The sequence below is a fragment of the Hippocampus zosterae genome, chromosome 6 (genome assembly GCF_025434085.1).
Source record: "Hippocampus zosterae strain Florida chromosome 6, ASM2543408v3, whole genome shotgun sequence".
In the NCBI taxonomy this organism is placed as follows: Eukaryota; Metazoa; Chordata; class Actinopteri; order Syngnathiformes; family Syngnathidae; genus Hippocampus; species Hippocampus zosterae.
In genome coordinates, this window is record NC_067456.1 from 901,616 (window position 1) to 914,775 (window position 13,160).

The 13,160-nt window shown below is 44.6% G+C and overlaps 1 protein-coding gene across 2 annotated transcripts; it reads left to right on the top strand.

The window, feature by feature from the left end:
• Positions 1-252: 252 nt before the first annotated feature.
• On the top strand, positions 253-12,878 carry mapk1 (mitogen-activated protein kinase 1). 2 transcript variants are annotated; one of them, XM_052069053.1, is made up of 9 exons: positions 253-625; positions 7,481-7,663; positions 7,772-7,961; positions 8,032-8,148; positions 8,793-8,907; positions 8,981-9,112; positions 9,316-9,425; positions 9,487-9,627; positions 9,924-12,878. In XM_052069053.1, exons 1-8 carry the CDS (start codon positions 483-485, stop codon positions 9,601-9,603), a joined length of 1,107 nt encoding a protein of 368 aa, XP_051925013.1. In that variant the 5' UTR covers positions 253-482; the 3' UTR covers positions 9,604-9,627; positions 9,924-12,878. The 2 variants fall into 2 exon arrangements, with proteins under 2 accessions (XP_051925013.1, XP_051925012.1); XM_052069052.1 differs by having other exon boundaries at positions 255-625; positions 9,487-9,616.
• Positions 12,879-13,160: the final 282 nt, after the last annotated feature.

Below are 13,160 nucleotides of genomic sequence, written 5' to 3' on the forward strand. Positions count from 1 at the left end.
AGTATGTGCCCTTCAAAATGTAAGTTTTGTTGAAGTTGTGCCTCCTCGGCGTCGCACAGTATTCCCCATCGCCTTTAGCCCAGGGAGAGAGAAAAAAATCCCCGAGCTGTGCTTGATTAAATGTCTGATTTGAAGAGATGTCTCGTACCCTCTGCAGTTTAGTAAATAAATAGTAAATGCCGCAGTAAAAAAAAAAGATCCACACCAGCAGGAAAAACGCTGTGGCGTGGAGTGGATCACGTGACTGTGGTTATTTCCTGCTGCATTAACTTGTGCTGCCTGGCAGCCACTCGCAGCTCCTTCGCGGCACTGTGCTCCCTCCTCCTCGGACTCGCTCACACGCCCCCCGCCCCCCCTCCAACCCAAGGCCTCCGTCGAACTCCATACGGACTCACAAGTCATCCATATCCTCCCCCTTTTTTTGTTGGACTCACTCCGGGGGTAAAAAAAAAAAAAGAACAAGAAGCCCACCAGCGCTCATTATGGCGACAGCGGCGGTGTCTGCCCCGGTCGGTGGCCCCAACCCCGGCCCGGGGACCGAGCTGGTACGCGGGCAGGCGTTCGACGTCGGGCCTCGCTACAGCAACCTGTCGTACATCGGCGAGGGAGCCTACGGGATGGTGTGGTGAGTGAGGCCGCGCGCCGAGCACCCCGAAGCTGCCTTACATAAGCCAGGGAGCCGCCGTCACTGGAACACACCTCCAGTTTGCCAGTTAGCTTAGCCACACGGCTAATGGCTGTTTGCTTCGCTAGCTGCTAACGCGTCAAAAGCCGTCAAATTAAACCATTCCTTCCGCTAAATGACACACATTTTGTTGTATTTACATCGTTACACGGACATAGCGACAGCTCAGCGTGAACTTGTTTAAACCCAAACGTGTTTTATGGAGCCGAACTCTTCGAGTAATCTAACAGATTTCCATGTTGAGGAAAAAGTGATTTTGTCACCGCTGCTAGGTGTTTTTGTTAGTGCCGCAAATAATGTATTATAGCTTATCATTTTTGTATTAAAAAACACATAGATTTAACAGGTCAATGTATTTGATCGGAGACCTGTCAGAAATGTTGGATGAGGGCTAAATGATTTTCACTCATAGCATTTCCAAGTCATCATGCAGTCATTACATTCACTGACGATATACGTCACACACGAACATCGAGTATCGACGTTATTTTTTTATTTGTATGCGATTAGTTATCTGTACACTTAAATTACGAATTAAATGCATTTTTCATTCTAATATTTATTTACAGTGTCCAGAAGTATGTCCGTGCCCATACCACTGGATCAGTCACTTATCAAAATGAGAGAACATTGGCATCTCTCCCCATTTTGATCATAAATCTATGTTTTGATTTAATTTTTGAGCAGGATTGCACAAACATATTTTTTCTGAGTAATCAAACAATCTTGTGATACATTTATACAAACAGAGGGGGGGGGAGAGGCAAAATAATAAATAGCCAAGTTGTCAATGCTGACTCTACCTTTGTCAACCAGGACCTCTTTGTGTGCTCCGCGAAGCAATGTTGTTAACAATATTGGCAGTTGTCATTTGTTTTGAATTTGCTATCATTTATTCCGCACGCTGCTAGGAAGCAAAAAATATTTTTTGTAAGGAGGGAGACGTATATTTCATATATAAATAAGGTGTGTGTGTGTTTGTGTGTCTATGTATATATGTACGTATATTTAGACTATGTAAGCGTAGAGCTGTTAGATGCGCATTGCTGCTTGAAAGCACTCAAACGTATCAATGATGTCATTGTACTCCTCTCGGTCCCATTTTCAGCGAAACCCACATCACTCAACTCCTCTTTTTTTCTTTTCTTTTAGCGTGAGGCCAGTCTGTCTTCAGATAAAATCCTTTGTCGAGCCCCTCACACTTTTATAAAGCAACTTCCGAGGAAGAATCCCGGACTCAAGCGTCGGTTAAATTGCTTTTGTAGTTTCTCGTAAAGCACGTTAGGTTTGTAGGTTGAAGGTTCACTTGGCCGTAGAAGCGTTATCGCGACGGACGCTTATCTTTACGAGCGCCGCACGTTAAATAGCCCCTCTGCGTGTCGCCGTGTGCTCTTCTGAATATGATGTAATATCCTTCACTTTTTTTTTTTCGTCCACACTTTGTCAAAGCCAACATTGGCTTGTTTTCAAAATGTATTATGGCCGTTTGGGGAAGTTTGCATTGCTGTTGCGGAGGCATAAGGGCCGAACTGAAAATCGACCAAAAAAAATCAGATAATGGATCAATGAGCCAATTTATAAAAAAAAAAAAAAAAATCTGGTCCCTTCATGCTTACAACAATAAGGTTTGAATTACAGGCCAAAAATTTGACTGTTTTACAATACTTTTAGTATTTATTTAACTTTACAACAGGGATAAATCTGTAAAAACAGGCCGATGTATTCTTCTTTAGTTTTTTTTTTTGGGGTGGGGGGCAAATTTTTATTTTTACTGGGGGGAATGTTTGACTGTCATGATCTTCCCGTCCAATGTTTTACTGTGATTTTAAAAAAACACGTTTATTTAGATTCTTATTTTGATGTTACGCCGGTGACGCAATTTATTTTAACCACCTAAAAACGGTCGACTTGATGAAAACGCTCTGAAAAATCTTGACCATATTGTTCAAATTTGCCACTTTTCCACTATCTCGTTGGTATCGCGATGCGCCGTCTCGTTGTCCCTCACGATACATTGCCGACCGGATCAAGTATATTTATCGGCGCTGTCCAATGTGACACCCGACTTCTTTTTCATGGACAGAAAAGATTTTTGTTGCCAAGGTTCAGCTGGACAGACCAGAAGCACTCATGTCCAAGCCTTTTTTGTTGTTGTTGTTGTTTTGTTCTTTGAACACAAAGTCGCACAACAACGTTGTTGGCTTCATTCGGCCACATTGAAATCGTTTTGCTTTGAGGAAACTGCCCCCAGTCCCATTTGAGTCTTTCGTTGCCTTTCTTAAAGCTCAAGGCAAAGTGGAACTGTCGCCATTGTGGCCCTCATCTCCGTGGCAACCCCTCTACCCGTGACATCATTATAAGCATCCCCCCCACCCTGCCCTCGCAGCCAATGGCAAAGAACGAGCCGCCGAGGAGGAGATGTCGTTTATGAGATTGCGCCCGGCAAGACCGCATAAAACAACCCGCATACGCTCTCATCTCCCTACTCGCCAATCATATCATATCAGTGATGAATACAATAGTCATTTTAACGTATCATGTTCCGGTTGAAGTAACCGATAACAGCCACAGATACTTAAAGCGAAAATAAAAAAATATCTGACATCACGACACTAGTTGGCGCTGTATTGAAACAGCTTGACATAGGAAAACAAAAAAAGGTTGTAGGTCAAATTTTTTTTTTGTCATTGTGTCAAATGAAAATTTTATATATCAAAAGTATTCGAGGTATTGATACTTGGTAAGTACTCAAAGAGCAAATACTGATCCGGAAAGATTAAAGCAAAAATAAAAAAATGTCTGGCATCACGACACTAGTTGGCGCTGTATTGAGACAGCTTGACATAGGAAAACAAAAAAAGGTTGTAGGTCAAATTTTTTTTTTGTCATTGTGTCAAATGAAATTTTATATATCAAAAGTATTCGAGGTATTGATACTTGGTAAGTACTCAAAGAGCGAATACTGATCTGGAAAGATTAAAGCAAAAATAAAACAATATCTGACATCACGACACTATTTGGCGCTGTATTGAGACAGCTTGACATAGGAAAACAAAAAAAGGTTGTCGGTCAAATTTTTTTTTTGTCATTGTGTCAAATGAAAATTTTATATATCAAAAGTATTCGAGGTATTGATACTTGGTAAGTGCTCAAAGAGCGAATACTGATCCGGAAAGATTAAAGCAAAAATAAAACAATATCTGACATCACAACACTAGTTGGCGCTGTATTGAGACAGCTTGACATAGGAAAACAAAAAAAGGTTGTAGGTCAAATTTTTTTTTGTCATTGTGTCAAATGAAATTTTATATATCCAAAGTATTCGCGGTATTGATACTTGGTAAGTACTCAAAGAGTGAATACTGATCCGGAAAGAAGTGTTCGCGAACATTGCTAGTTTGGATGATGGCAAAGTTGTACTTTTGTCAAACGGAAGCTCCCCAACGCACTTCGACATAGCTCGTCGGCACCAATAAGGCGGCCAAGCACTATTTGTGTCCTAATGAAACCTGTCAACTCACTTAAACATAGAGTAGTTCGTTGCGCTTGCACGACAGCTGCGGCGAGATGGCGGCAAATAACTGCTTTTGTTGATTTGAAGCTCCTCGGGTCACTCGAACATAGTTCCTTGGCGTCAAGCTGTTGGCCTAGTGCTACTTTTGTATCAATTCAGCTCATCATCCGACTTCAAATAGTTCTCGGCATCATGATGACGTCGAGATGCTACAAGATGATGGCAAAACACTACTTTTGTCTCAGTGGAGCGCCTCATCTCACTTTCAAATAGTTCTTTTGCGTGAAATGGCGGCAAAGCGCTACAATTTTTGACACCCCCCCCCTCCGTAACATCATCATGGTAACAGTGGCATTACATAACACGGCGACGGATGCAGCGTGAAGCCTTTTGCATTCCCGTCTCCATGGCAACACCGCCGAGGACGAAGAAACAGGAAATGCGGCGGGACTGTCATGGAGGTTTGGGCAGAACACTCGGAGGGAACATCTTGTTATTTCAAAGCAGTTGCCCGCTGCCTTAAGAAGATCTGTTTGTCAAAGTAGGCCGAGGATCGATTTTTATTTTTTTCACCCAGCTGCGGCCCGCAAAAATAATTGGCACTAAATGACATATCATTTTTGAAAATTAATGCCCATATGGGGAGCGCTGTGCCTCTTCAACAAATGGAGCTACTCCACCTTCAAATCTCTGATATGATGATGATGATGATTTGTAGATTCACCCGTTTGGCTGGTTTTCTATTCATTTAGTTTTTCTTTCTTCCCTCCTGGCCTTCATTCACCCCAAAACTCGGCTACTCGTGAAAAAGTATTGCTTCAGCGTCGCCTTGTTGCTAATATGATATGGATTTCTTTTAGCCCAATTCGGATATTTGGCAGAGTAAACTTCTGATCACGAGTTCATTGGCCGTAGTATTAAAAAAAAGGCTAAAATCATCAATCCATCCATTTTCCGAACCGCTTCATCGGTTGCCAGCCAATCGCAGGGGCACACAGAGACGAACAACCATCCAAGCTCACATTCATTTCCAAATATTTGTTTGAATGTCATTATCTTTGTCTCACGTTGTCTTGTGGTGTTCATCCTATCCTATCCTATCTTCCAAGCCGCTTGATCCTCACGAGGGTCGCGGGGGGTGCTGGAGCCTATCCCAGCTGACTTCGGGCAGTAGGCGGGGGACACCCTGAATCGGTTGCCAGCCAATCGCAGGGCACACAGAGACGAACAACCATCCACGCTCACACTCACACCTAGGGACAATTTAGAGTGTTCAATCAGCCTGCCATGCATATTTTTGGAATGTGGGAGGAAACCGGAGCACCCGGAGAAAACCCACGCAGGCCCGGGGAGAACATGCAAACTCCACACAGGGAGGCCGGAGCTGGAATCGAACCCGGTACCTCTGCACTGTGAAGCCGACGTGCTAACCACTGGACTACCCGGCCGCCCTGTGGTGTTCAAGGGGCCTTTTTTTTTTTTTTTTTGCCAATTAAAAAGGACTAATATCGGCTGATTAATCGTTCAAAGTCGAGGGTGTCCATTTATACAAAAGTTGTGCTTTGCCGCCATCCGGTGGTACCTTTTGAGGGAGGGAATGCCAGTTATTGGACCCGCTATACCGCATCTCGGATCCGCACGTGTGGCGCATGCAGTGGACACCTCGCCAAATGGACAACCTAAAGTCATAGTTGCCATAAAAACCCAAAAAAAACAGTTCAACGTGAATGTGTATGACACGCATCCAACGACCGCTAACACCACCACACGCGCGACAAAGATTAGCATCCTTCTAACTTCATTCATTCATTCATTCATGACGTGCGATTTCCTGCTACTGGATATTTTATTTTCATTGTCTATACTTCATTTATTTGTCGTTCATTTTAATGTGTGTTCTATCCGCAAATCTGTCTTTTCTAAACACGCGGAGGATAAAAAAAAACAAAAAAACAATCATAGAAAATGGCTGTCAATGTCATGCAATTTGAAGAAATCATATCAATTATCGATGCCCATTGGGGGTATTCATATGTAATCAGGAAATATTTTTTGTCTGCCAAAAATCTGCATCATCCTAAAAAAAAAAAAAACAAGGTAAACTTTAGGTGGTGCGCAAACTGCGGCCCGCGGGCCAAATCCGGCCCGCTGGTCTTTTTAATCCGGCCCGCCGAAGATTGCTACACAATTAAGGTTCGATGTCAACGACTGCGTTCATTTCATTTGGACTTGTAATGACAGGCATTTCAACGCCAGGTGGCGCAGTTACTTGAAGTTGCCGAGCATTGGGAGGAAGGGGGAGACGATACGGAAGCCCGCGGTAGCGCCGAGTCAAACAAATCCCGTTCGATACGACGGAATAATGTACTCTTAAAGTCTGAAAAACGTGCCCAAAAAAATGCAAAATACTACTTTTTAAATAAAGAAACGCAATTAATACGATGTGGAATTTAGTTCACCCTTTTGATCCGGCCCGCCAGAATATTTTCTGGTTCTCACGTGGCCCTATGCAAAAAAATAATTGCCCACCCCTGTGTTAAAGAGATGAGCGCGTTAGCATCATGCGGAGTGCGACACACGCGGTCGTCACTATCTTGCAGTTCTGCTTCTCTCACACATACACGCTCGCACTCTCGCACATTCCTCACAGCCAAGTGGAAAGGAAGGTCAGTCACATTTCCAACCGGCAGAAGGCTGGCAGGCCGCTGTTTACATTTGGCCGTCGCCGTGGCAACCGCTTTTCTTCTCCAGCCACACAATGTGGGCGTTCTTCACTCTCTGCGGCGTTAAAAATAAAGAAAGAGAAAGCAATCACTATGCGGCGGGGGGGGGGGGGGGGGGGGGTGGCGAGAAGAAACCACCAGCAGCAGCAGCAGCAGCATTCGGAGGAGCGCTAGTTGTCGCATTTGTCTCTGTTCCGATGACGTATGATGGAAAAAAAAAAAAAGCAATCGGACGGATTTTCGTACGATTGCGGTGACGACCATTTTCTTTGTTGTTTGGTTCCTTCCGCTGAATGGTACAAAAATACGACAACCCGCATAAAAGTTTGTGGACGCCATCGGCAACCTTTTGGGCTTGACGAGACGGGTTTTGCTTTTCAAAAGGAACCGATGAGTCATTTGTTGCTAGGCGGAAGGAAAACGGGCCAACGTACGTGCAAATCATCTCATATTCGAGTATCGCTAATAGCCAATTTTTTGTGTTTGTTTCCACCGTCCCCGAACCGAACTCCGCAAACTCTCCCCCCCCCCTTTTTTTTTTTTTTGGTCTCTTTCCAGCTCGGCGTACGACCGCGACAACAAGCTCCGCGTGGCCATCAAGAAGATCAGCCCTTTCGAGCACCAGACGTACTGCCAGCGCACGCTGCGCGAGATCAAGATCCTGCTGCGCTTCAAGCACGAGAACATCATCGGAATCAACGACATCATACGCACGCCCACCATCGATCAGATGAAGGATGTGTATCCTTAACCTGCCGCGTCGGGGGGGGGGGCGTTTTCTTTGTCGACTTTTGCACACTTGGCCAAAAAGCTTTTTGCGAAGGTTTCCTCAACCACGCCGCGCCTCAGTTACATCGTGCAGGACCTGATGGAGACGGACCTGTACAAGCTGCTGAAGACCCAGCACCTGAGCAACGACCACATCTGCTACTTCCTCTACCAGATCCTGCGAGGCCTCAAGTACATCCACTCGGCCAACGTGCTGCACCGGGACCTCAAGCCCTCCAACCTCCTGCTCAACACCACCTGCGATCTCAAGGTAGGCTATCCCCCCCCCCCCCCCCTTGGCCCCTGGTGCTCTTCACCGTCTGCCGTCTGCCGCTCCTCAGATCTGCGACTTCGGTCTGGCCCGCGTGGCCGACCCGGACCACGACCACACCGGCTTCCTGACGGAGTACGTGGCCACGCGCTGGTACCGAGCGCCCGAGATCATGCTCAACTCCAAGGTCTGCTTGGTTCCACTCTGATTGAAAGGGAATTTTTATGTTCCGTTAAAAACGGGCTTTTTTTACGATCTGCCATGCAAATTGCGCCGTAAAAGTGGCCGTGAAGCAAAGGGACTCTCGGCTCGGACGCCGATCGTCAAATGCCACAAAGTTGATGTTGAAATTTTACCAAGAGATGCCACAAGGAGGCAGCAAAGCGCTACTTTTCTATTAGACGGGGCTCTGGCCTGACGACATGACGCTTATCCTCTCGCCGCCGCGACGTAGTTGCTTGACACCGTGATGCCACCAGGTGGTGCCAAATCACTACTATTCTCCTTTGTGTGACCACAGAGGATGCCTTCACTGTACACGAATTGACAAAAGTATAATGGAGCGGCCTCTTTTGAGGAAAATAACATTTGTGTGTGTGTGGGGGGGGGGCGGGTTGTTAATGTACTGAAAAGAAAACATTTTACTGAGAGATTTTTTTTTTTTTTGTCAATAAATGCTTGAATCATTTTTCACATTTGACATGTTCATTTTTGTTTTTTTATTGTTTTTCGAATACTGCCTTAGCCGTGTTTTTTTTTTTTTTTTTTTTTTATAAATCTAATATGGCCACCCTGCTTGAGATGTCAACATGTCTCTGGGTTGCCTTTTAGGGTTACACCAAGTCCATAGACATCTGGTCAGTGGGCTGCATCCTGGCTGAGATGTTGTCCAACCGGCCCATCTTTCCCGGGAAACACTATCTGGATCAGCTCAACCACATTCTCGGTAAAACCTTTTTTTTTTTTTTTTAAACTCGGTCTTGATGTTTCCTCTTCTCCTAACGTGATTCCTCCTTCAGGCATCCTGGGCTCTCCTTCTCAGGAGGACCTCAACTGCATCATCAACATCAAAGCCAGGAACTATTTACTGTCTCTGCCGGTGCGCTCCAAAGTGCCCTGGAACCGCCTCTTCCCCAACGCTGATGCCAAAGGTCCAAACCTGCTTCTTGTGGGCTTGGGGGGGTTCGTGTTTCAAATTGCAAAATCAACTCGCTTCCACTGAACCAATAGGAAGGATACTTGGTCGATTTCTCAAACCGGCTCCGCGCTTGACTTGCGATCGGTCTGTCTCCCTCTGGTGGACATTTTGGTACATTGCGGGTATTTTCACGCTGCCTTTTTTTTTGTCTGTCAGCTTTGGATCTGCTGGACAAGATGCTCACCTTCAACCCCCACAAGAGGATCGAGGTGGAGGAGGCCCTGGCGCACCCCTACTTGGAGCAATACTACGACCCCACGGACGAGGTGCGTGCCGGATCGTAAGCGCAGCCCACCGCCGGTCTTGACGCTTGCGTTTTTGCCACAGCCCGTCGCCGAGGCCCCGTTCAAGTTCGACATGGAGCTGGACGACCTTCCCAAGGAGACGCTGAAGGAGCTCATCTTTGAGGAGACGGCACGCTTCCAGCTCGGCTTCCGGTCCTAACGCCTCGCGCCAGGTCAGGAGATGGTACAAAAGATTGCTACTAAAATTTTGGAACACAATCTGACCTGGTCTACTTTTTATTCATCTCAAAATAAAATATAACAATACTATCAACATTTTTAATGATTAAAAGTAGTAAAATAAGGCCAGGAACCAAGCGAAGCCGGTCTTTGGCTTCTTTAAAAGGCCCTCAGCCCCCCCCCCCCCTCAAATCATAGGAAGCATGAATGTAATGTCTCAATTGTCCTCAGTCAGATGCACAAAATGAAGATTCATTTTTACATTTGATTTTATTTTGTATTTTTTTTTTTGTCCTGCAGATGATTTGCCAACGCTGCCCCTCACCCTCCCAGGCCCCGCCTCCTCAACATTGTTGTTGCGCTTTTTTTCAAAAAATTTTTTCCTTTTTTTTTTTTTTGCTTCCGTTTTGTTTCTCAAAAGCTTCGGCTGTCGCTCATCAAGTCCACTTTGCTCAGGAATGGCGTCAGGAATCAATCAGTCTGTCGTTCTGGGATGAGGGAGGGTGATCCAGGGGCTTTTGGGGGGGTCCATTGCAGCTAGGGCGATTTTCATCCCCCCACCCCCCTTTACGTTTCCTTTAAAAGGCTTTCTTTGGAGGAGAGGGTGGGGGGAGAGTGCGGGGCGTTGTCACCCGCACATTACGCGGCCCCCACCCCCAAGAAAGTGTTATATGCAGAGTTGACTTCATCAGCCAGAAAAAAGAAAAAAAAAGCCATGATTCTGATGGTTCTCCTCCAGAATCATCTTTTTATTGTCCGTGAAGCTTCTGTTTTCGCCTTTTGCTGCTCAGCACAGGACAGTCTTAACGTGTTTGAAAGGGAAAGAACGAACCCAAACAGTTGATCCCTTTCCAAGTCGTAAAATATGTGTTTATGTTGGGAAACGGACTCTTATTTTCCTCGCGTGAAATGCAGTGAAATGGAGTGTGCCCCCCCCCCCACCCCCTCTGCATGACTGTTAGCAGCTGTGTATACAAAGAGCATGTCAAGTGCCACACGGGCCTTTACCGTTCCGCCTCCAACAAGGTGCTTCAAACCTCTCATTTTGACTTGAAGAAAGAAATTGTTTTGTTTTTTTTAGCTTGGCCGCCGTCCGTCCCGCAAACATTGAGTAAAAATCCCTCCAAAAGCCGTCGGTTGCGTTCACATGTCAACGTAGCACTTCAAATTAGCTACTTGCGCCGAATAGTTTGCTTCTTAGCCACAAATGTCAATGCGGCGCGGAGATCGTTCGACTCGACTCGAGTGTAGTTAACGTTTTTCTCAAAGAATAGAATGAGTGTGAATAAAGTTTGACCAAAAAAATAACAACGTTTTTTGACAAACCTTTAGTGGCTGGGCTAGCTAACTGCATCATTTTGCAGATGTTTTCAAATGACAAACGTGGAGTTAGCCCAATCTGCGCCTCGATTAGCTTGCAGCTAACTAGCCACACTTCTTGTGACTAAAATATTTGGGACAATGCTTTTTTTCCCCCCTCCCAAACAAAACCAACTGTCTCAACCCGAAATGTTTGACTTGAGGGACTCTTGCCCCCCGCCCCCCTGTACCCGAAACATGAAAGCCACATGAACAGATTTCGACATCGCATGAGCCATCAAATTAGCTGCCAGCTAACTAGCTAGCTTGCAAGTGCTCATTGTAGCTCATATCTTTTGGTACGTTGCTTTGCCCCAAAAACATGAATGCGTCATGAAGGACACCACCCAACCCAACCAAAATGACTCCCGCACTCTTGAATCTAGCTATCAGCCCCCCAATCTTGCGGGTGCTCATGATTGTTAATCCCGTTTCCTCCAAAAATGAATGCAGTGTAAGGACCAAAAATTCCAAAGTATTTTTTTTTTTAAGACAATGCCCCCCCCATCACACACACACACTCACACACACAAATGAGGCTAATTAACTCCACTTTGTTGACAACACAAACTTGTCAACTAGTAAAGCCGCATACGATCCTTGTCTCTATTCTATTTTGGAGATATATTAAATTCCCCCCTCCACAAATGCTGAATGCAGCTTTGTCACACCTCATACTTGTATTTCGATGATATATACTTGGAATTAGCTCCTAGCTAATTTGGTAGCAGAAGGCGCTATGTCGCTAATCTGTTTTCCACACAAATGATGGAGCAGCACAAAGACCAACAAATTAGACTAGAAAGTAATTTGTTTTTTTTGGACTATGCTGCCCTCCCCCCCCCCCCAACCTACTGAATGCAATAGGAAGGCCAACTGATTTTTTTTTTTTAAGTGTTTTGAGAGCACATACTTGGAAGTAGCTGCCAGCTAACTAGCTTGTCACTTATCTCTTCGGGAATTTTACAATGTAATTGCTTTCGTTCAGTGGATGTGGCCTAGCCAAAAGTTCTTAAGAGAAAAGTAGAATTTAAATATCGGATTTTGCACATTGTCAGCTGGAATATATATATACATATACCTGTGTGTGTCTACACACACACACACACACACATACTCCTGCGCTTGGCGGCGGCCTACACACACACACACACATTTGTTTGGGTAGAGGCGTTCAGAGGCACTGGGAAGCAGTAGCGTCGGCACGATTCTTCGCGTGCAGATCAGCGCTTGTGCTCCGTTCTTTTGTCTGTTTGTGCCTTCTTTGACGATTCCGTGTGCAGCTTTTGATGTGATCAATCAAAGAAAAAAAAAGTGAGCTTTGTACATTTTAAATGATTTGTTGCCACTGCTGTGTGTTTTTGTTCGTGTGTGCGTGTGTGTGCGCGCATAACATTTCTATCCCCCCACCCCCCTTTTTTTGGGTGTTTTTTTTTTCGTGCAGATATTTTTTATTGTCAGATGAGTGTTCTGCTTCTATCAGACACTAAATGAGCTTGTTGCTTCACCGGGTTTTCATCAATTGTGAACAAACAAACAAAAAGTTTAAAAAAAAAAACAAAAATAAGGCCCGCTTGTGTTTTTAAGGGTGCGACTGCCTCAAATTTTTGTTTTTGTTTTTGGGGGGTCAGTTTTATTTTGCTGTCATGTATAGAATTTTGCTCTTATTGTTGAAGACTGTTTTTAAAAAGTGAATTATTCAGTGGTCTTTTGGAAGCCAGGAAGAAAAACACACCCACTCATCTAGAAAAGTCAACAATCAGTACCGAAGTGACTGGACTGCTCTCACCAATCAACAATCACAGAATTGCCAAATAGCTTTCTTTCTTTGGAACAACCAATTCTAAATGTATTTAATTTGAGAATGATCAATAAAACATGTTTTACCCCATCGTACGTCGCGCCTGTTTACTATTGATCCTTTTTTTTCATTGTGTCTAGCATTAGTGATCTTTTTTTCACTCAAATAAAAGGCAATCCACTTTAAAACAATGTTTTTAATCAATTAACACTGCATAGAATATGAGTACAAGTAAATGTTTAAATCAAGCAAATTAGTTTTGCATATTAACATAATTAAAACGAAATGTCAACACTAAAACGGGTCAATCGCACCCAAAATTTGGAATCTGTGACGCACTTAAACGTAGAACAGTGTGAAATAAATTGAAATCAATA

Coding starts and splice junctions, on each gene's coding strand:
- mapk1 (XM_052069053.1), top strand. CDS start 483: ATGGCGACAGCGGCGGTGTCTGCCCCGGTCGGTGGCCCCAACCCCGGC. Junction 7,962..8,031: donor ACACCACCTGCGATCTCAAG/GTAGGCTATCCC, acceptor GCCGCTCCTCAG/ATCTGCGACTTCGGTCTGGC. Junction 8,149..8,792: donor AGATCATGCTCAACTCCAAG/GTCTGCTTGGTT, acceptor GTTGCCTTTTAG/GGTTACACCAAGTCCATAGA.